Consider the following 24,704-nt stretch of genomic DNA (forward strand, 5'->3'; position numbering starts at 1 on the left):
ACACACACACACACACTTATAGCTAATCAGCCAATCAAATGTTAGGAGCTACATTTAGGCATGCAGATGTGGTCATGACAACTTGTTGAAGTTCATACTGAGATAAGAATAGAAAAGAAAGGGGATTTAATTGACATTGAACATGCCATGGTTGTTGGGGCCAGATGGGCTGGTCTGAGTATTTCACTACTGTTCTACTGCAATTATCACCCCTTGGTTGAACTTGATGGACGTTTGTCTGTCTTTTTTCGATCATACTAACTATGTATGTAACTATGTAGATATCATGCACAACCATCTCTAGGGTTTACGGACCTGAAAATATTCAGTTAGCGGCAGTTGCGTGGACTTGTTGATGTCAAAGGAGAATGGGCAGACTGGTTCTAGATGACAGAAAGGCAACAATAACTACTAGATGGAAGGTGTGCAGAATACCGTGTCTGAACGCACAACACATCCAACCTTGAAGCAGATGGGCTACAGCAGCAAAAGACCACACCGGGGCCACTTCTGTCTGCTAAGAACAGGGAACTAAGGCTACAATTTCCACTGGGCCATCAATATTGGATACTGTTGCTTGGTCTGCTGAGTCTCGATTCAGACGGCAGAGTCAGAATTCTGCATAAACAACATAAAAGCATGGCCCCCTTAGTACCAAGTGAGCCTGGTATGGACACCACAGCCTTTAATTTTATTGTAGAATAGATATATGTTTTTCCTAGGCATACTTAGCCCCTTCATGTGTATCATAATGTCATGTAGGAAGTATAGAGCGGGTTCAGAAACGCAGAGCTTGTTCCATACACAGCAGGCTCCAGCAGTGTACAATGGCTAGGATCAGAGAAAACTATGGGGGAAATTCATCCATGTGCAGAGGAAAAGTCGACCAGTTGCCCATATCAACCAATCAGATGGCTTCTTTCATTTTCAAAAGGGCGTCTGAAAAATGAAGGAAGTGATCTGATTGGTTGCCATGGGCAACTGGTCAACCTTTCCTCTGCACAGGTTTAGATGAATTTACCTCTATGGCTCCAGTCGTTTACCACTTAGATGCCACAGTCAATAGTGACCACTGTGTCTAAGCCATTAGATAGGCCTCCTCTGTGACATGATTTGTGCTCCTGTTACACAATTGCCAACTAACAAGTGAACGTCCCCTTGTCTGCCATGACACCATAAATCGCTTCTTGGGAATACTCCTTTAGGGTTTATTCACAAGTACAGTATCCTGCGCATATTTGATGCACAAGATTGAAACTGCAGATTTCACTGTAAACTAGTTGACTAAATACAGCATCAAATCTGCAGCTTTGAATCCTGCGCATCAAATATGCACAAGTCATTTTCCCCTTAAGAGTCTACTCAGTGGTGAACGTTCCGTAAAAGCACATCATAGCAAAGGTTTAAAATGGGCCTGCAATGTGATGTTGTGATTTCCCACCCTTGACCTCTGTATGTCTTTTAGGCTATTTTTGCACTTATTTTGGAGAAGGGGGGGGGGGGGGGGGTGCACAGGTACAGGAAGAGAGCATGGGTCCAACTAGGCCTTGTTTCTCTAAATGAGCCCCAAAGCAGCTCCCTCGCCTGCCTCTGCAGTACATGGGCCCCTGTGTCCTCTTTTCTAAACTTTGACTAACAAAAGCTAAGGCCAAATTAATTTGCAGTTGGCAAATAGGATGCAGGATACATATATTCTATACTGTCTTAGTCAATTGTAATAGATGCCTTTGTTATATTAGAAAGCATCCCCAAAGGCAGCCTACTCGGAGAACTCTTCAGTAATTGGTATATTCTGAGTAAACTGCTGAGATTCAAAAGAATAGGAAATCACGAGGGAAGACTTCCAGAAGAAAAAGTATTGCGACACAACGCACTGCGAAATGAGGTTCCCCATCTGCTTTATGGTTATAGAGAGCAGATTCCTAACATCCTGTGATGCCACCATGACCTCAACTAAGGCTAAATGAGTCAGGATGACAAGTCTCCAGTAACTTCTTGCCAAGCTCATTGCCGCATACATCCATATGACTGTCACTGAACAAACACAATTGGCTAACAGGTAATTGCGTAAACTGGATCCTATCATAGCCTAACAACACCAAAAAAAGATACCAGTATACTGATTTGGATGCAAAAATAGTGAATAAACTTTATTCAAGTGCATTATAAAATCATACATAAAATACAAGGTACTATACAGATGAAAGCTACAGAAAGAGGTAGTGATACTAAATCCACAATGGTAGACAATACGGACGGCAGGGATACAGTCCACAGATATCAAATTGCAACATGCCCATAAATAGTAAAAATAAATAATGAAACATACATATAATGAGTGTATAAGGCTGGTATATGTCCTCAAACGGGCTATGAGTAAAGTGCAAGTAACTAATTGTATTGCACCTAGCCCTGTTCAGAGGTCAGTCAGCAGCATTATATAATAAAAAAAGGAGAGCATGAAAGACAGCATAAAGTAACAAATACCTGCCATACACCAATAGGGGAGATCACTACCTGTACCCCAACGCGCGATCCACAATATACAATACAGTGAAGAATAGTGGGTTAACAGGGGAAACCAAGATACTATTTGGACAATACCCGCAGGGGTGGGCCACAGTCAAACTATGTAGTACTAGATTCGAGTTCTGTGGGCCCACTAGAGAAAACAATACATGTAATGATCAGCAAGGATAGACCCACTGTGCCAGCTGACTAGTTTGACTTTGGGCCACTCCTGCAGGCATTGTTTAAATGGTCCCCTGGTTTCACAGGTTAATCCCAACAGAGAAGGGTAAACAAATCAGGGCAGGTAGCACAGGTTTTTAGAAAGAAGCCAAGGTCAGACATGGGAGAAGCAATGTGGTACAAGGGAACAGGGACAGAGTTAATGAGGCAAGTTGGGCTCATACACATAACTGGGACACATGCACAAAAAACACCTTTACCGGCGGACAAGTATCTCATCACTTAGGCGGCAAGGTGTAGATGCCTCTTATACCCAGCAAGTGCCCCCTACTGGCAGGAGTAGCAAGAGTCAGACTGCAATGGGAGTGGGGAGAAGCACTGACTGCAGCACATGGAACATGGAACTCTCTGACTGTGCCAGTCGGAATGAGCAATACAGAACATGTCCACATTGGGATTTTAATCTTCAGTGCTATCATTGTACACACAGGATGTATCATCAATAAGATCTATTAGGTTATTTGTAAGTCATATCTAGAGGCAAGAGGATGGCTCCGAAGTTACCTCCACATGACGTTGCGTTCATTGGACCTTTGGTGCCATTATTGTGTTAGAGCCCGGTACATGTGAGCATGAGACAGTTGTGGTTATGGTTATTGTGAACTACTATGGCAGGTAAAGTGAAATTAATATGTGTCGTAAGATACTCTTGATATTTAGCATTTTTTATTACACATAAAACAACCCTAAAGATGATATGTTCACATCTGTGTCGAAGCTCCGTTCCGGAGGCTCTGTCGCAGAATCCGCTTTCTCAAACTTAGCATAGAGTGAACGGAATTCATAATTTTTTTCATCTTGCCCCCCTCCCCATCTAATCTTTCAATCACAGCCGATGGCTCCACTCTCTCTCCAGTCTCACAAGTCCGCTGCCTTGGGGCCACCTTCGATTCAAACCACGCATTGAGACCCTTATTACCTCCTGTTCTCTTTACCTCAGAAGCTTTTCTCAAATTCACTCATTTCCCAACTTTGACTCCCCTCCAATCCATCCTCAACTCTGCTGCTCGACTGATTCACCTCTTACCTCTGCTTCTGCCCTGTGCCAACTGTGCCAGTCCCTTCACTGGCTACCTGTTGCCCAACAAATTCAGTTTAATCTGTTCACGACAAGATACAAGGCCGTCCACAGTCTGTGCTCTCCCCTCCTCCGCACCTCACACAACCATCTCCAAGACCTCTCCCGAGCTTCCTCCATACACTAGAACTCACTACCCTGACACACCTGGCTCTCACCCACCATCAAGACCTTCAAGAGCAACATGAATATCCATCTCTTTTAGTAAGCCTATGACCTACAGTAACCCTGATACACCGGCTTACAGAAAACCAGATGCCCCACCACCACCACAACCATCATTTCCCTCCCTTTCTCTTGTAGATTTTAAGCTCTCATGGCAGAGCCTTTTCTTCCTCTATATCAGTCTGTCATTTAGGCTGGGTTCACACTGCAGAATTTCAGGGCAGAATTTCTGCCTGAGATCGAGCTGGCGGTGCTAGGACCGAGCAGACTGCATTGCTGTCCCCATAGACTGCAATGCATTTCTGGGTGGATCTTTTGGGAGATCTGCTCATAAATACATTGCCATCTATGGGGACAGCAATGATCCGCACGATCCTAGTGCCACCGGCTCGATCTCAGGCAGAAATTCTGCCCAGAAATTCCACAGTGTGAACCCAGCCTTACTGTGTGTTATGTTTTCTGTACCTATATAAAAAAAAAATAATAATAATATAATAATAATAATAATAATAATATAAGAATAATAATAATTAAGTGTGAGAAAAGTTTTGTCTGGTCAAATCCTGCTAAATAAACAGACACCAGACAGAAATACATCAGAACTTATTGAAGCCAATGAAATCACTTGGGATGCATTGGCGTTTGTTGGTGCTCCGTCTCGTGGCCCCAAATGAAGCTTTGACGCAGATGTGAACTTAGTCAAAAATTTGTCTAATATCAAAATATTGTTAAATTACTTCCAGAATGAGGCAACACAACGCATAACATAACTTTCCTAATGGGTAAGACCACCCTGTCTACATGCCCTATTAGAGCTCATTAACCACAGCAGTGAAACCACATTGTGATCCATGGGTGCAGGTCCTCCACTCCAACGTAGGTGCACAACTGCACTTGGGGTTGGGCACCTTGTATCACCTTAGATCACGTCAATGTAATTGCCTATTAGAGCTCACTGGATAACTGGAGCTGCTGGATAGTTATTATATTGAAAAATATTTTATTAAGTACAAAAACAGACAGGCCAGTAGAGCTCCAGCAGCAATGACAAGTAGAAATGAAGGTAGACGGACGACTCACCCAGGTAGCAAAAATATCTTCTTTATTCAAGGCTTGCAGCTTAAAATAACAGCAGGTTCAGGGGGGTCTGTCAGCAGGAACGCAGGGCTGTGGAGTGCAACGACCGTATCGCTTCGGACTCCGAAGAGCTCCAGCAGCGCTGACAGGTTAGTGTGGTAGACTGGAGGATGTAGGGTATGGGGAATGTAGCTGTGTGGTGATTAAAGGGTGTTTGTTAACCCTTACCATTTGTGACGCCAGGGTGAGGGATCCTCAGTAACGCTTGTCCTACCGCCACCCTTCCCAAGAGCGATAGGGAGGTAGATAATAATAGATTGTCCACAACCGGAGATTTTTCTGAAACAGGATTAACTTTTACTGAAGGTTTTCTGCAAGCTTCATAAACTGAACAGTCTCTAGGCATACAACTGCTTACTTTGGAGATTGACAAAGGTTGGGACTTTAGCATTTAGAGTCTTTTAGTATTGTGTGCTGTTCCACTGGATTTAGGGGATTTAGTTGCGTTCCAGTAGTCACGCTAGCATTAGCGGGGTTTAGATTAGAACTCACAGTTTTGGTTCAGCTGAGGCCGGTAGGTTTTCAGGCCTAGCGTGTCTTTGAAAGTTGCGCAGATCCTTCCTGCTAGTCCGGCATCCACGAGAGCAGCAACAAGAGAGCGATAATTGGCTTCAGCTCCCTTATGTGGGCAGGGGCTGGACTAATGCTAATTGGTCCATACTGATGTCAATCACCATTACAAAAACTTGTGGGCCACACGTGACCCAAGGACCTCCAAAGGTCCTCCAACATACCATAGAGGATACTAAAATGGTCACATGACCGAAGGTCCTGCGATGCTAAACAAAATGTTTATTATCATTAAAAATATACACGTATTAACATTAAAGAATTAGACTTGAAGAGAGGTGACTAGGGGCTGTCCCACCTGAGGAACCCTACCTGAACATAGTTACTCTGACTTTGGGGACCTCTACACTAGGTACAGTATGTAATACGGTACCGGGACACCACATTAGGGTCTATTGACATGGCAGAATTTCTGCTTGCAGAATTCCGCCTCAAATTAAAGCCCATAGAGTTCTATGGGATTCCGCACTCCCATTCACTCTTCTGAATTTCCGGTTGCGGAATTCCGCTAGCGGAATTCCGCAAGCGGAAATCCAGAAGTGTGAATGGGAGGGCGGAATCCCGTAGAAGTGTATGGGCTTTAATTTGAGGCGGAATTCCGCAAGCAGAAATTCTGCGATGTGAATAGACCCTCAGTAGGGGGAGAATGTGAGACTGTGAAATTGCTTTAGCACTGTGTACCTTTCCCTATTCCCAGCACAGCAGCACTTCCGGCCACCTACAGTACAAGAAACCCCATTCAATTGATCCCTACACACTCACTGGACAGGAGCACCATTTTACAGGGAGAACATTTAAATGGGCGCAGAGTTAAAGGGGTTATCCAGGAAAAAACTTTTTCTTATATATATATATATATATATATATATATATATATATATATATATATATATATATATCAATTGGCTCCAGAAAGTTAAACAGATTTGTAAATTGTTTCTATTAAAAAATCTTAATCCTTTCAGTACTTCTGAGCTGCTGAAGTTGAGCTGTTCTTTTCTGTCTAAGTGCTCTCTGATGACACCTGTCTCGGGAACTGTCCAGAGTAGAAGCAAATCCCCATAGCAAACCTCTTCTACTCTGTGCAGTTCCCGAGACAAGCAGAGATGTCAGCAAAGAGCACTGTTGCCAGACAGAAAAGAATAACTCAACTTCAGCAGCTGATAATTATTTGAAGGATTAAGATTTTTTAATAGAAGTAATTTACAAATCTGTTTAACTTTCTGGAGCCAGTTGATATATCATTTTTTTTCCTGGAATACCCCTTTAAACCGTTGCTGCAGACCATTTACTCTCCCCAATGGAGCGGTCAGAGAGCTTGTCTGAAGGAATGAGCACTGTATGGCACCTATCAGCTTGAACTGTATTGTAGGGAATAGAAGCTGCTGAAGGCAAACAGTCCAGCATTTTTAATTAAAATAATTGATTATATCTTATTTAGTAAAATACATAATACAGTGCACTAAAATATATGTCTGCAATGGTACCCATAGCCTTTAAACTCTTCCTTCCTCTTACCCCCAAACAATTGATTTCATCTTTATGAATCATACTGACTAGTGTATGGGTTGTGCCGTGCAGGTCATAAGATCTTCAGTATAAGATTCTATGAACATTTCAACATAATTAAAAATGGAGTATGAAAGTGGAAGAAAATATAGAACTTGTCTATTTATTATATTAGTTTAGAGGTCATGGTCATACCAAGGATTGAAAGTCAGAAGTGTTGTCAGGAAAACTTTTCCATGTTGGTGACAAATACTTCCTATACATCTCATTAAATTTCTTTAGAACTCTGTTTATCAGGGGTGACCTGTCCCTCCAGGGCACTAGAAGATAGCCCGATGGGCCCAAGCTCTAACACAATGATCCAACGAAGCAAAAAAGACAGATAGGCAGCACTCACCAGGCAGGTATATATATTGCAGTCTTTCAGACGGGATACAGGTCTCAGGCGGGGGAGTAGCGGTGGAGGATGGGGCTTGACCGCAACAAGTTGTTTTTTCGTGTGGCTCGCGCACTTCCTCTAGCCGTTTCGGCTAGAGGGAGTGCGCGAGCCGCACGAAACAACTTGTTGAGTGCCGCCCATCTGTCTTTCTTGCTTCGTTGGATTCACATGCTTTATGCTGGGCTGAGCACCTCCACTGCAGGCTTCTGTGAGTCAGTGTCCGTGTTGCCTTGTGCTATGCTTCACGCTTAGTCTCGTACGTGCCGGCTTCCTCTTCCATTGCTGTGTTCTAACACAATGATGTATGTAGAATAAATCCCGGCACTCAAGGGTTATCTTCATAGCGCAACATGCAAGATAACGCAGCACGCATTCCGGCACAATGGAAAAAGTGTTTCATTCCAACACTTGAGGGTACGGTTTTTCCAAAATCTGACAATGATTTCATACAATCAAATCAATTTTATGGCTTAGAGGATAATAAATATAATAATTTTTTATTTATATAGCGCACACAGATTCTGCAGCGATGTACATTCAAATAAGTCCCTGTCCCCATTGGGTCTTACAATAATATTGTCACGATTCGGCAGGCTGGAGGTGGATCCTCTGTGCCAGAGAGGGATTGGCGAGGACCGTGTCGGTGGACCGGTTCTAAGTTGCTACTGGTATTCACCAGAGCCCGCCGCAAAGCGGGATGGTCTTGCAGCGGCGGTAGCAACCAGGTCGTATCCACTGGCAACGGCTCAACCTCTCTGACTGCTGAGATAAGCGCAGTACAAGGGAGTAGACAAGAGCAAGGTCAGACGTAGCAGAAGGTCGGGACAGGCGGCAAGGTTCGTAGTCAAAGGTGGGATAGCAGGAGGTCTGGAACACAGTATGGGTAACACAGTAAAGCTTTCTCAAGGCACAAGGCAACAAGATCAGGCAAGGGAGTGCAGGGGAAGTGAGGTATAAGTAGGCAAGGAACAGGTGCAAGCTAATCAGGGTGATTGGGCCAGGCACCATCATTGGTGCACTGGCCCTTTAAATCTCAGAGAGCTGGCGCGCGCGCGCCCTAGAGAGCGGAGCCGCGCGCGCCAGAGCATGACAGCCGGGGACCGGGACAGGTAAGTGACTTGGGATGCGATTCGCGGGCGGGCGCGTCCCGCTATGCGAATCGCATCCCCGCCGGCAATGTCAGTGCAGCGCTCCCGGTCAGCGGGTCTGACCGGGGCGCTGCAGGGAGAGAAACGCTGCGAGCGCTTCGGGGAGGAGCAGGGACCCGGAGCGCTCGGCGTAACAAATATGTTTTTGGATTGTGGGAAGAAAGCGGAATACCCAGAGGAAACTCACGCAAACACGGGGAGAACATACAAACTTGTTGCAGATGTTGTCCTTGGTGGAATTTTACCCAAGGATAATAAGTTCTGACAAAAGGAATTTGCTCTCTTTTTTATTATCTTTTATTGCCCCTTCACCTCTCGTAGTCCCAAGTTTAAATGTTTAAATCCTTTCATAGCACCCCCTTTCTCTAAATTTTGAATCCATATCTTTTAGTCTCTCATTTCTGTGGATCAGTCACAATGAAACCCTTTTTCTCTTTGAAAACAGGATCGCCCGTTTTACTGCTGGAGGATGTGAACTAGAGAAGTGCGACAAACTGTTCCCATCAGTGGGTTTCCTAAACAAGTTAGTGTAAAGTCCCCTATTGCCATCCTTTTCTATCATGATATCTTTAGAGTTGACCAGGGTCTGGTCACAAGTCATTATAAATTTTAGTTCACCCCTGAAGAAATACTGAACACTGTGCTTTAACTCATCAAGTGCCCGTGTGGTCTCCTATATGTTGGGGAGACTACCCAGTGTGAAGGAGACATAAATTAAATATAAGAAAAAGGAAATTCCATAGCACAGTTAAAATTCCAAGTGATGGATGAAGTAAAACAGGATCAAAAGTTTCAGGGCAGGCAAGGGTCAAACCAGGAGAGTAGTGTAGTACAAAATCAGCAGGCAGAAAGGATCTTCAGAAAACAGACAGAGGTCCGGAAGTCAAAACACCAAATAATAGACAAAATGCTACTGAAGGGCAAAGGCACAATCATGGGAAATTCAGCTAGTGATCTGCCACCGGTCCTCCAGATAGGCCAGGTGGGCCACTAAGCACAGTGGCAATCTCTGTCTAGACTTTTAATATTTGTGAAAAACTTTTTGACCTAAATATATAGGGTCTTACTGTATGTACTATGATTTTCTTTTACATAGTGAATTTATTTTCACTTTTCCTTCATATGCCTAAATGAGTTTTCCCATGTCTGTAAACTTTGATGCATTGGCAATAGGCCAAAGTGCGCTAAAGTTTTTAACCTTTCTGTTGAAAGTAAAAAATACCAGCCTAAAAAGATTCCAAAATAATGTGAACAATAGGGATTCTAGTGCGTCCAAGCTGTGAGGTATCCAGGGGCTTCCGCCCTCTATTGTCACTATCTGAGTATGTGGTTTTTGTGTTTTTTTTTTCTCATTGACTACAGGGAAAAAGCTAACTATATGGGGGGACTATATAAAGAGGGAAAGCTATCTACAGGGGGGACTATTGGGAGGGGGCAAGCTAACTACAGGGGACCCTATATACAGGGGACAGGCTACCTGCAGGGGAAAAGCTACCTTCAGGAGGACCCTATTTAAAAGGGGAAAAGCTAATTTAGACAAGAGCAAGCTAATTACAGGGGGGCATATATACAGGGGAAAAGCTACCTTCAGGGGGCCCTATATATGGGGGAACGCTACCTAAAGGGGCAAGCTAATTACAGGGGGCCATATATACCAGGGGGCAAGCAAACTACAGAGGGGCCCTTTATACAGGGGGAAAGACACCTACAGGGGGCAAACTATCTACAGGGGTGTCCTACAAAAAGGGTGCAAACTACCCACAGGGTATCCTACATCTGGGGGAAGACTACCTATAGGGGGTAAACTGCTTGGGGGGGGGTGGGATTGGGGAATTTGTTGGTGCAGTAAAACAAAATTTCAGAGCTGAAAAAGGTTGGAAAACACTGCTTTAGACTATAGGTATGGTAATCTTTTTCTGTGTTTTGGACCCATTCCTGCTTTTGGTAAAAAATACTGACCAAAATGAGGCTCCAAAAATGGTTAAACAGAACCCTCAAAGAATGGGAAAAAAACCAAAATGGCTGTTATTGCCTGTTTCTTTAACTGTGAAACAGCCATTTTAAAAGCATTTTACCAACCCAAAAATTGCAAAAAACAAAACAAACTGTGTATAAACATAGGCTAATTCCCTGCCTCCCCCCATGCTTTACCTTCTCTTGACTCTGTGCTAATTGCACAATACCACCTTCTCAGTCCATTCCATGTCATTGGCCTTTTTAAAAATGTGTTTATTATGAATCCTTTTTACAATTTTTATCCTTTTTCTTTTTGGCACCTGGACCCGGCACTGCACCTAATACAGTACGATCGTTATTATGAAACCACGATGACTGTGTCACTTGGTAGCTGCCCATTGTGCCCTTATCTCAGTTGGCAATAACTCTTCTTCTCTACTTGGTATCAGAACCAATATTAGGCAGCATTCACATTATGTTTTGAAGATACGGGAACCAGATATGGTTGGGGGGGAGCGAAAACCGGGCGCTCCCATATCCCAGCCGGACCCGGCCCGTATCTCATTCATTTCAATGAGCCGACCAGAGTCAAACAGTGACTCCGGTCGGCTCATTTTTGCTCCATATCCGGTTCTGACCAGACCTAAAGCTGTGGTATAGCACGGTTTTAGGCCCGTCACGAGACCGGATACGGGGCAAAAAATGAGCCGACCGGAGTCACTGTTTGACTCTGGTCGGCTCATTGAAATGAATGAGATACGGGCCGGGTCCGGCTGGGATATGGGAGCGCCCGGTTTTCGCTCCCCCGGGCCAGATCCGGTTCCCTAATCTTCAAGACGTAATGTAAATGCAGCGTTATCTCTGGTACAGGATTTGGCAAATATGGGGTCTGAACACAACCAAAACTTTCTTTTTTACGTGGTTAGAACATATTCATACTTTCTACTTTAGCTTTCTGACAGGAAGACTCTAACCCGTGGAATGATGAAAGGTTGAGAACTTGTGAGTTTCCACTACAGGAACCACAACTATGTGTTTGAGGTTTCCTTTTTACCTTTTATGCGCTTGTCCACTGCTATCATAACATTTTCCACTTTCGAGGGGCTCCATACGGAGGGGGGGACTTTTTATACCTGTATCTGGAAACTATCAGTCCCTCCTACTACCCCTTTAATTTATAGTCAGAACAAGCCAGATCTTCATCACTTAGGAGCCGGACCACCATCCATTCCTGTCTCTCCTATCAGGCTAAAAGATGAAGTTTAGTCACGTTTCTTTTTTCGCTTTTATTGCTGTGGTTCTGGCAGTGAGAGAAAGTCAAGGTAAGTACTTCGAAGATACCTTCAACTTATATGTTACACAGAAGTAGCCGAATTGTCTGTGCATCCCTATATAGCAGTGTTTCCCAACCAGGGTGACTACAAGTGTTGTAAAACTACAACTCCTAGTATGCCCAGATAGCCAACGGCTGTCCGGGCATGCTGGGAGTTGTAGTTTTGCAACAACTGGGGGAACCCTTTTTTTGACTGCTACAGTATCTCTTATTTTTCAAAGACCATTTCTAGATGATGCTGAGCATGTACACTCAACTTCTGGGAGTTGTAGTTTTGAAACAGATGGAGGCACCCTAGTTGGAAAACACTGCCACAGTATCTCACATTTTCCAAAGACAACTTTTGGATATGACACTGAGTATGTGCACTCAACTTCTTTAGTCAACCACCGTGCTGCAGCTCAGTTTCAGGGTCTTGGCCATTTTCTTATAGCCTAGGCCATCATTATGTAGAGCAACAATTCTTTTTTCCCCCCCAAATCCTCAGAGAGTTCTTTGCCATGAGGTGCTATGTTGAACTTCCAGTGACCAGTATTAGAGAGGACATGATGGGAGTTGTAGTGTTGCAACAGTTGGAGGCACCCTAGTTGGAAAACACTGCTACAGTATCTCACATTTTCCAAAGACAACCTTTAGATATGACACTGAGTACGTGCCCTCAACTTCTTTAGTCGACTACCGTGCTGCAGCTCAGTTTCAGGGTCTTGGCCATTTTCTTATAGCCTAGGCCATCCTTATATAGAGCAACAATTCTTTTTTTTCCCCACATCCTCAGAGAGTTCTTTGCCATGAGGTGCCAGTGACCAGTATTAGAGAGGACATGATGGGAGTTGTAGTTTTGAAACAGCTGAAAGCACCCAGTTTGGAAAACACCGATACAGTATCTCACATTTTCCAAAGACAAACCTCTGTATATGATGCTGAGCACGTGCACTCAACTTCTTTGGTCGACTGTAGTGCAGCTCAATTTCAGGGTCTTGGCAATCTTCTTATAGCCTAGGCCATCATAATGTAGAGCAACAATTCTTTCGTTCAGAGTTCTTTCCCATGAGGTGCCATGTTGAACTTCCCGTGACCAGTATTAAAGTTCCACTTGTAGTTTTGCAACAGCGGGAGACATCCTGGTTAAGAAACTATATACAGGGTCATCTAGGATATACTAGAAGAACGCTGAGTGACTCCAGATCCACCCTAAAAAATGGTGTTGACCGGTGCAACTCACAGTGGCTACTACTTTACTAGTAACAGATTCCTGGACCAGATCAATGAAATATATAAACTTATATATCAACAAGATCATAAGGACAACGCGTTTCGAATAGAGTTCTAATGACCCTTTGGTGGGATTGTATCAATAGCTATCTTATTTATTTGATTTATCTGATCTGGAATCAGTTGCGGTTAAAGTTGTAGACACTGTGTTGTACCAACAGTGATTTCTGGAGTCACTCAGCATTTTTCTGGGGATTTACCATCCGCGGTTGGATGAGGACAGTACCGTCGTCTTACACTTGCAAAGCGCATATTGGGATTGTGCTCATAGCGCAACACTATACAGTGAGCATAGTCTATTATTCATTTCAGCCCGTACTCCGTACAGGCATACTCCGGTGGAAAACTTTTTTTTTTTTAAATCAACTGGTGCCAGAAAGTTAAACAGATTTGTAAATTACTTCTATAAAAAAAATCTTAACCCTTCCAGTACTTTTTAGCAGCTGTATGCTACAGAGGAAATTCTTTTCTTTTTGAATTTCTTTTTTTGTCTTGTCCACAGTGCTCTCTGCTGACACCTGATGCCCATATCAGGAACTGTCCAGAGCAGGAGAAAATCCCCATAGCAAACCTATGCTGCTCTGGACAGTTCCTGATACGGACAGAGGTGTCAGCAGAGAGCACTGTGGACAAGACAAAAAAGAAATTCAAAAAGAAAAGAATTTCCTCTGTAGCATCCAAGTGATAATAGGTACCGGAAGGATAAATATTTTTTTTTATAGAAGTCATTTACAAATGTTTAACTTTCTGGCACCAATTGATTTAAAAAAAATGTTTTCCACCCGAGTACCCCTTTAATGGCACATGTAGTGCTCCTCTACTTCTTCTTTTTCTCCCTCCTTTCCTTGGGTATATCATACACCAGACCGCGTACCGTGTAGTGATGGTGCTCACATGAAAAATCACAAGGCTTGTCCGTACACCCGGCATTATGCTTCTCATTCCTGTTTTTCTATATAAAGCTTTATCCTCAATATAACTGACATAACAACAACACAACTAAGATATGATCAATGTGTCACATGATATATAAGATTTAGTCACGGTCTTGGCTGCTTCCATAGATTGCAAGGGAAATAGGAGCACATATGCGTCCTCCTCTCCATATAGTCTCAATATACCCAACCAGGGTGGGGTCTCAATGTTTCCCAACCAGGGTGGGGTCTCAATGTTTCCCAACCAGGGTGCCTCCAGCTGTTGCAAAACTACAACTCCCAACACACCCGGACAGCCGTTGGCTCATATCTCGTCCTCATATCCCCTCCTCATATCCCGACGATTTATGGTAGAATCTTTATGGTATACTAGCTGAGTACCCGGCGTTGCCCTGTTTTTCCTTCCTAATCCTTGTTGGGGAAGAAAATCAACAAAGGAGGAAGCTTTTGACTTCATATCCCATCCTCATATATTGTTGTCATATCTCGTCCTCATATCTCAACCCCATATCCCTTCCCCATATTCTGTCCTCATATCTCTATGTCATACCCCGTCCTCATATCCCGACCTCCTATCCCATAGACTTGCATTGAGGGGGTGGGGTGTGACATCACAAGCTCCCGGCGCCAGCTCCTGGATGCGGAACAGTTTGTTCCAAATGCTGAGCAGCGGAGTACCCCTTTAATTACACAATTATATTATATTCTAAATCTCTTCACTTCTTATATGTCTATGTGTACATTCCATTATTGCTTCTACCCTTATGTTTGTTCGATGGTTTCTATCAGTCATGGATTACGCACCATCTGGTGTTGGGTAACTTTATCTACATTTGGACCCATCAGCTGCTGCCATTACATTGAATTATAATATAATGGGGTTTGACATTTTCAGTGATAGATGATTTTTATCTTTTTAATGATAGAACAGATAGTGGCAGCTTAAATGGACGCTATCACTTAGAAGAACTTTTGGGTGGGTTAACATTAGCGTAGGGTTCATTCGGGCCCTCTGTCGCAGATTCTGTTAGAGGCTAATTAACGGAGCTTGATGGTCTCTTCTGCAATGGACACCAGTGGATCTGGAAAGATTCCCTTGGCTTTAATTGGATCCATTGAGTTTCGATCTGCTTACAGTGTATTTTTTGTCTGGTCAAATTCTGCAAAATAAATGGAAAATAAACAGAGCCCTAACACTAATGGGAACCTAGCCCTATTGGGCATATCCACTTGTATGCTTGAACCGCTGTACCAATGTACAAATTGGGGTTGCATTAATTGAAGGATCCCTGTGCCAACTTTAATGTGCCAGGGGTTGGACCCCTAATGAGCAAATATTGATATGATACTAGAGATATGTCCTGCTCATACACATGGACTTTCGACACAGCTAAATGTTCATGTTTTCTTTATGGGGAGTGGAGGAGTAAGTTGCAGCCAAACAGCTCTGGCGCCAGCTTATCCCTCCGAGAACAATAGGGTCATCCTGTGATAATGAAATACGCCCGCCCCTTTAGTTGATGTTGGTGGAGAGTAAGGAGGCCACCATACACCTGAGATAATTGGCCAAACCTGCTGCCTTTAGCTAAATGTATATGGGCACCTCAAGGTGGCTTTTCAGGGAATGCCAACACTACAAAGCTACCAAACCACCTGAGGTTTACAGTGCTCAAGGCCTACCAACATTCTCACCAAACACACACATCCACTATCAACAGGTAAATATTCGACCATCGGGGGTCTAACCCCTGGGAAAGCAAGTCCCATGCCCCTAAGGTGGCTTTTCAGGCAATTCCAACACTACAAAGCTACCATACAATTTGGGGTTTACAGTCCTTAAAGGGGTACTCCGGTGGTACAAAAAAAATAATAATAATAATAATAATTAACTTGTGCCAGAAAGTTAAACAGATTTGTAAATTACTTCTATAAAAAAAATCTTAATCCTTCCAGTACTTATCAGCTGCTGTATACTACAGAGGAAATTCTTTTCTTTTTGAATTTCTTTTCTGTCTAACCACAGTGCTCTCTGCTGACACCTCTATGTCAAGAACTGTCCTGACCAGGTTAGGTTTCCTATGGGGTTTTGTTTCTGCTCTGGACAGTCCCTGACATTGACAGAGGTAGGTGTCACCAGAGAGCACTGTAGACAGACAGAAAAGAAATTCAAAAAGAAAAGAACTTCCTGTGTAGTATACAGCAGCTGATAAGTACTGGAAGGTTTAAGATTTTTAAATAGGAGTAATTTATAAATCTGTTTAACTTTCTGTCACCAGTTGATACAACTACCCCTTTAAGGCCCAATGTTGGTCGGCCCTAAGGTTTACGGATATAAGACCAGGACCTTCTAAACCAGTGGTCCGTAATGTGTGGACCTTCCGATCCTACAAAACTACAACTCCCAGTTGTAGTCGTAGTTTTGTGACACCTGGGGGTCATCAGTTTGTAGATCACTGTTCTAAACTATAACATCTAAATATAGAAGTTTCCCCAAAGTGAATTTCCTTTACGTCATCCACATGTGATCACCTATTATTGAGAACCCTATATCTGGGCATCAGGCTGAACGTTGTCAAGGGAGAAGAAAATATTTGTAGGCAAAAAAAACAAAAAAAGCAAAAACACTGTGACTTGTCACAAGGCAGAAGTTCACTTTCTGAATGTGTTGTCTCGCTGCTGTGTCACAGGAATCTGATTCACCAACCATGACCTGGAGCAGAGGAACGGCCTCTGTATATAGGTGTCTGACTCAACCGGACACTTCTGCCGTGGTACCCTACATACCGCTCATAGGTTCCTGCTTTATTAGTTTCCAAGCCGGGTTAAGTTTTACCAACGTCAAGGTTTTGTGGATATTCAAAAAGAGGAAATGAGGAAACATTCACTGACCTAAGTATGAAAGTAATATGGTTTTCACGATATCCTCCCGTAAGCTATGGGCAGCGTGACGCTGCCCATAGCTTACGGGAGGATATCGTGAAAACCAGATTAGTTTCATACTAACTATTAATAACTTTATGAAAAAATGTACAACTCGTGTCTGTAAATGTTGAAATATCCTGATATTCTAAGCCAGTAGTCCCCCTACCCAGACATTTTCCCTTTTCATAGGGGATAAGATGTCTAGGGGCAGAGTACCCCTTTAAAGGGGTACTCCCGTGGAAAACTTTTGTTCTTTAAATCAACAGATTCGTAAATTACTTCTATTAAAACAAATATCCTTCCTTCCAGTACTTCTTAGCTGCTGAATACTTCAGAGGAAATGGTTTTCTTTTTGGAACACAGAGCTCTCTGCTGACATCACGAGCACAGTGCTCTCTGCTGAGATCTCTGTCCATTTTAAGAACTGTCCAGAGAAGGAGAAAATCCCCATAGAAAACATATGCTGCTCTGGACAGTTCCTAAAATGGACAGAGATGTCAGCAGAGAGCACTGTGCTCGTGATGTCAGCAGGGAGCTCTGTGTTCCAAAAAGAAAACCATTTCCTCTGAAGTATACAGACCCTAAAAAGTACTGGAAGGATTAAGATTTTTTAATAGAAGTAATTTACAAATCTGTTTGAAGGGGTATTCCAGGCAACAAAACATGTTATCCCCTATCCAAAGGATAGGGGATAAGATGTCTGATCGGCGGGGGGGCGCTGCTGAGACCCCCCGCGATCAGACATCTTATCCCCAAAGGATCCAAAGGAAAGGGGATAAGATGTATGATCGGGGGGGGGGGGGGGGGGGGCGCTGCTGAGACCCCCCGCGATCATCCTGCAGCACCCGCATTATATGCGGCTACTGAATCTCCAGTTTCGGAAACCTTCGGGTTTCCGGGACTGGTGACGTCACGTCCCCAGTCCCGGAGGTTTCCAAAACTGGAGATTCAGTAGCCGCATATAATGCGGGTGCTGCAGGGTGATCGCGGGGGGTCTCAGCAGCGCCCCCCCCGATCAGACATCTTATCCCCTTTCCTTTGGATCCTTTGGATAGGGGATAAAATGCTTTTGCCCAGAATACCCCTTTAACTTTCTGGCACCAGTTGATTTAAAAAAAAAGGTTTCCACCGGAGTACCCCTTTAAGGCCCACCAATATTTCATTTTTTTATTTCATTACTTGAACAGGGAAGAATTAGATTCCTGGACTATTGGTGGGCCTTGAAGACTGCGTTTGGGATCGTAACTCTCACCCTTTATTGTTCTGATTTAACATATAATTCTACCCAAATTTCTATCTTGAAATATATATATAAAAACAACAGAGGATATTCGTCGAATGGTTGCACAGGCTACTAGATCAATGCATTGGGTAAAGCAGTGCAAAGTATTTAAAGGGGGTACTCCGTCCCTAGACATCTTATCTCCTATCCAAAGGGTAGGGGATAAGATGTCTGATCTCAGGGGGTCCTGCCACTGGGGACCCCATCAATCTTGGCTGTGGCAGCCCAGACATCCGGTGCACGGAGCGAACCTCGCTCCGTGCCGATGACTGGCGATGCTGAGTGGAGGCTCGTGACATCACAGCCATGCCCCCACAATATATATCTATGGCCGTCATGCCCCCTCCCATAGACTTGCATTGGGGCGTGGCCGTGACGTCATGAGCCTCCGGCACTGCACCTGACGCTCTAAACGAATGCCGGGTGCAGCAGGAAGATCGCGAGGGTCCCGCTTATCCTTTGAACAAGGGATAAAATATCTAGGGGAGGAGTACCCCTTTAAGGAGTCAGAATACAGATTTCAAGTTCATTTGAATTTCCTTGACACAGTGCCAAATCGGTACCGGTATCGGTACTACTAGCTCTGCACTCCCCATAGTTACACCCCTGAAAGTCTTCTTATGACTTTGGGGTCATATCTAAAAGGGAGAGGGGAAAATGAGTGGGAAGTTACTGGATAGCGGAACATAGTACAATGCCATGATTTGTTGAATAAGGAAACAAGATATGAAATATAGACAGTCTTGCGTGGGCCGGAGGTAGCCGCCTTGTTGGCCCCATAGTTACCGAATCGTTGTGCATGGAACATACTTTGCCCACCACAGTTGTAAAATGACAAATAAGTGGGCTTCAGCGAGCGCAGCCGAGCCCCCCTGTACTGAAATGATGGTTCCAGTCACACTGGTACTACGGTAGCGCACGTGGAAATGATCACTTGTGGTTAAGAGCAGCCTGTGAGTTGCACACATGACTGGTGAGTCTACACAAAGTGTGAACTTGTGATACAGAAAGTGAAGTCATACATCTGTAAGGAGTCTGCATGAAAAGGAAATAACTTCTGCTCTAAAATATTTCACTATTGACTTCACTTACTTAAAGGGATACTCCGGTGAAAATTACATTTTTTTTATACAGATTTGCTAATTACTTCTATATAAAAATCTTAATCCATCCAGTACTTGTCAGCTCCTGTATGCTCCAGAGGAAGTTGTGTAGTTCTTTTCAGTCTGACCACAGTGCTCTAATAGCACTGTTAAAGGGGTACTCCGGTGCTAAGATATCTTGTCCCCTATCCAAAGGGACCCCTGCAATCTTTCATGCAGTACCCTGCTATCATCAGCCTCAGGAGTGAACATCCCTCCGGGTCTGTTGACTCACGATCAAGGGGTCAGAGTATCGTGACATCACGCTCCACCCCCTCAATGCAAGCCTATGGGAGGGGGCGTCACACCGGGGCGGAGCCGTGATGTCACGATACTCCGTCTCCGTGACCCGGAGTGATGTTCGCTCCAGAGCCTGATGATAGCGGGGTGCTGCGATCAGGCATCTTATCCCTATCCTTTGGATAGGATACAAGATAGATAACGGTGCGCACCTCGTGCAGGTAAACCAGGAAACTTCTTGTATAGATAGCTAGATAAATGGGCCAGCAGGATGGTCCCTTACCTTACGGTGTTATGCTCAGAGCATAACACCTACAGTCGCTTTGGGATTAGAGAGGGGTTGCAGGATCCAGGTTCCTCTGAACTCTGTGTGGCGGAGTCCAGTGCATCAATAGAGGAGTGGAGCGGATGTTCCGATCACGACAAAAATTGGAACATCTAACGGAGCGCAGACAGTGGAAGAGTGACCTCCACCATCTTGAGGTCACTCTTCCACTGTGCAGGCAGCATGTATCTATCTCTCCCATGAGGTTTGGGACATCATCACCTGTCTGTACAGATTGTCACATCTATCCCTGACCCTAGTGAGGCTCAAAATCTCAAACGTTCATTAATTAAGCCGTCAGAGGTCTGCGCTCCTTCAGATGTTCCAAATTTTTTTGTGATCCGATCATCCGCTCCACTTCTCTATCCTTTGGATAGGGGATAAGTTGTCAGTGCCGAAGTACCCCTTTGAATAAAAAAATAAATAAAAGAAGCCCTTTAAAGGGGTACTCTGGTGGAAAACAACTTTAAAAAAATAACAATAAATCAACGGTGCCAGAAAGTTACACATATTTGTAAATTACTTCTATTAAAATTCTTAATCCTTGCAGTACTTATTAGTTGCTGTATGCTCCAGAGGAAGTTCATTTTTTTTTCTTTTCTCTCTGACCACAGTGCTCTCTGCTGACACCTCTGTCCATGTCAGGAACTGTCCGGAGCAGGATAGGTGTTCTGCTCATTGCTTTGGGATTTGCTCCTACTTTGTACAGTTACTGACATTAACAGAGGTGTCAGCAGAGAGCACTGTGGCCAGACTGAAAACATTTTGTTTTCCACCATAATACCCCTTTAAATGGGCCCTGTCAGATACAAAAACTTTTGATATGTTGTAAAGCATGTATAACCAATAGGTTTTGCAATTGCTTTAATTAAAAACATTTCTGTATTTCATACTGAAAAAGCCAGTCATACAACTGCCCCCCCTGCCTGCTTGGACACATACTAGTCCTGCTGTGTCCATGAGTCATCACCTATGTCATGGACACACTTTCTTGATTGACAGCTGTGAGCGCAGGGATCACAGCTGGAGGAAAAATCCTCCCACTATCAGCTTGTGTCCCGCTACTGTCAGTGAGGACAAGCTGGGGGTTGTAGTTTTCCTAATGCTAGGGGAGATGTGAGCAGACAGCATAGTGAGGGAGGGGGTGGAGACCTGCACAGTGAGGCCACGCCCCCTCCCTTTGAGAGGAATTCAGACTAGTGAGCTAAATTAAAAGTGTAATAAAGAAATAAATAAAGGTGCTAGACACATAAAAATTAGATGTACATGGTCAGGATTAGGTACTGAGTGATATATTAAAAAACTGTTTTTTTGTTGGATCTGACGGGTACGCTTTAAAGTGTACCTGAATCCATAGGTAGACGGGTGTGCTGGTCCTTCTGTTCATTTTTAACATGACATTTTTAACATTACAATGTACACATTATGTTTGGATGAGTGCTTGGGTTTTTATAGTAATACTTCATTGGTTTGTGTATCATTGCATTTCTATTCATGGACAATATTAATTATTATACTTTCTTATTTTACTTCCAGGACTGGGATTGGATCATAAGGAGACGCATACCTGTTTCGAAGTGCAAGCGAAAAGAGTGGATCTCAAAATCCTGCAGAGTTACTCAATGAAAACCTTTCCCATCCATGCAATCCTGTAAGTATCCGGGTGGGGAATGGTTGAGTCGAAATAAGTTAAATCCTGTTAAATGCAAGAAATGTACAATGTAAAATTAATGTTGTATTAAAAAAAAACTGCAAACTTAATTAATAAAAAATAATATATTATAGATTAGCCTATTTGAATTACCTTTCTAATATACTTCTTATAGGGGTACTCCTCCCCTAGACATCTTATCCCCTATCCAAAGGATAGGGGATAAGATGTCTGATCACGGGGGTCCCACCTCTGGGACCCCCCGGATCTCTGTGCAGTACCCTACATTCGTTTAGAATGCTTGGAGTTGGCAGTGGGGGTCGTTAAGTCACTGTCACGCCCCTCGTGATGTCACGCCACACCCTCTCAATGCAAGTCTATGGGAGGGGGCGTGGCGACTGCCACGCCCCCTCCCGTAGACTTGCATTGAGGGGACATGACATGATGTCACGAGGGGCGTGTCAGTGACTTCACGACCCCCGCCGCCTGCTCCAATCGCTCGAAAAAAAAATTCCAAACGCTGGGGCAGCGGAGTACCCCTTTAATACAATTTTGTAACATTATGTGTTAAATGAACCCCTAAAAGTTAGGCCACCAGGGTCCTCCTTCTGGTTCTGCCTGCAGTCCTGCTTGTAGATTGTCTTCAGCAGCAGCCTGGCAGAGACAATAGTCAGGAAATGCAGGTGGGACCTCAGCTCAGCACAGTGTATAGAGATTAATATTTAAGCTCCCTTTCCCTTTGAGCTAGACTGTAGAGTTATGATGCCTTCAGTGCATAAAGCTAAATATTCTTCTGAATGTTTTTGCTCTCTTTGCAAGCTTCTGAGCAGAGCCGACACACTGTAGAGTTCAGGACTGAGAGCTGAGGGGGGTATGTGTGGTCTCAGCCAATCACAGCTCATCTCACACTGAACTGCTCTGGGATGTGTGTAGCAGAGTGAGGGAGGAAGTTCTCCCCTGGATGGCTTCAGATGATGTCACAGCCTGCTGGGGAATGCCCCTTCCCAGTCTGTGAATCTGACAGAGCAGAAAATACAGAGCAATATCAAGGTAGAAAACTAAAAAATAATGAAAATAAAGGCAGGGGGTGGTTTATCCATAATGGGGGGGGGAGTGAACTGGAAGGATTCAAATGACATCATACTCTTTAAAGGGGTTGTACAGGATTAGAGAAACAGAGGTTAGTTCTTCCAAAATCAGCACCACACCTGTCCTCTGTCAGGTTCAGTTCCATTGAAGTGAATGGTGCCAAGTTGTATTCCCACATACGACCTGAGGACAGGGGTGGTGCTGTCTTTGGAAGAAATCAGCTTTGTTTTTTTTAATCCTGGATAACCCCTTTAATGGTCTGTCCTGTTAAAACCTTATGTACATGGCAAACCCTATGTCAGTGGTCCCAGAACCCTATGCCAGGGTTGCAGAACTACAACTCCCTGGGCCCCATTACAACTCCAACAAGATTTTTAACATTCTGTTTTAGGTTTGTGATTATAGGGCATTGAATGCAAAATGGGGGGTGGGGGAGGGGTGCAAAATAACAAATTGTGAAAAAGAAGACCTTTGGAATGCATTGTATAGTCTCAGTGATGATTCACATGAATAAGAACCTATAAGTGGTGAAGTTTTTATATTAGGCCAACATCCTGGGAGCCAGAGGCGTAACTTGTAGCTTCTCAGCCCCAATGCAAAACAAGCAACAGGGCCCCATGTGACTGCTACCTCTGCACCCCCTATAGTTACACTCCAGCATGTAAGGAGGCCAGAGATCAACTGATGTGGGTGTCTTGGTACATTGACGTATGAAAGTGGATTATGAGAAGCCCCATATTTCTCAGACCCTTTCATTTTCATATAGTAAAATTTGCTGGCAATAAACTTTATTTAGTCATTCTCCATGTAATACCAATCCTTTATTTAAATATCTTTTCTTTATTTATTTATTTATTTTTTTAGTTTTTCCACGAAAGATGGCATAAAGATATGCGTTGACCCCAATGAGTCCTGGGCTAAAAGAGCTATTACTGTCCTGGACAAGCGAGGTCAAAACCAATCACCGGATGGGACAGAAAGAGACGGAAGCAAGAAGGAAGTGAAGAAGCCGACAAAGAAACCCAAGAAACCAGCGGGGAAGAAAACTCAAAGAAAACCGAAGAAACAGACTAAGCCAAGCAAAAAAGCGGCACCGGTGAAATCCATCATGACCATTCTGACCACCAGGACTCCGGCGGTGAAGCCCTGAGCCACCTAATGCCCAAATACCACTGAATAATAAAAATAACATGGCGTCCAAGATCACAGCTCCTTTATTCTTAACTGACCTATGCAGAAAGAGTAGGTTAGAATAAACTAAATATAACGTAATGTCTACTAAGATTTACAAGTCACTTGTAGAGTCGTAACAAAGAGTGTCTCCCGCTCTGAAGGACCCTTATCTCTATGCAATACCTAGATGGTACATTGATATCTAGAAGCCCTGTGTAATGCTTTTTTTCTCCTGGAGAGGCGCTGCAGGGAAATCAAACACTTTCCATTAGCTTTCTCTACATCTGATCATTGGGGTCACACTTGTATGATCACTATATTGTGATCAAGCCCATTACCCGAGGCGGACTGTAGTATCCTGATAGCGTTGTCCCTGATTTTAGCTAGCAGAAACTGCACTGTGTGAATAAAGCCTTTTGACAATTTTAGTACTGAAGCATGTATATTTGTTCAATCTATAAAGTGCAGACGAACAATACAGAACTTAAAGGGGTACTCCGGTGGAAAACATTTTTTTTTTTTTAATCAACTGGTGCCAGAAAGTTAAACAGATTTGTAAATCACTTCTATTAAAAAAATCTTTACCC

The 24,704-nt window shown here is 43.7% G+C and overlaps 1 protein-coding gene across 4 annotated transcripts; it reads left to right on the forward strand.

The window, feature by feature from the left end:
* Nucleotides 1-400: 400 nt before the first annotated feature.
* On the forward strand, nt 401-24,638 carry LOC130361267 (C-C motif chemokine 8-like). Of its 4 annotated transcripts, none has more exons than XM_056564046.1 (3): nt 401-422; nt 21,741-21,855; nt 23,809-24,638. In XM_056564046.1, exons 1-3 carry the CDS (start codon nt 416-418, stop codon nt 24,092-24,094), a joined length of 408 nt encoding a protein of 135 aa, XP_056420021.1. In that variant the 5' UTR covers nt 401-415; the 3' UTR covers nt 24,095-24,638. The 4 variants fall into 4 exon arrangements, with proteins under 4 accessions (XP_056420021.1, XP_056420018.1, XP_056420020.1 ...); XM_056564043.1 differs by lacking the exon at nt 401-422 and adding an exon at nt 434-667; XM_056564045.1 differs by lacking the exon at nt 401-422 and adding an exon at nt 3,200-3,366.
* The last annotated feature ends 66 nt before the right edge of the window (nt 24,639-24,704 follow it).

The sequence above is a fragment of the Hyla sarda genome, chromosome 3 (assembly GCF_029499605.1).
Source record: "Hyla sarda isolate aHylSar1 chromosome 3, aHylSar1.hap1, whole genome shotgun sequence".
Taxonomy (NCBI): domain Eukaryota; kingdom Metazoa; phylum Chordata; class Amphibia; order Anura; family Hylidae; genus Hyla; species Hyla sarda.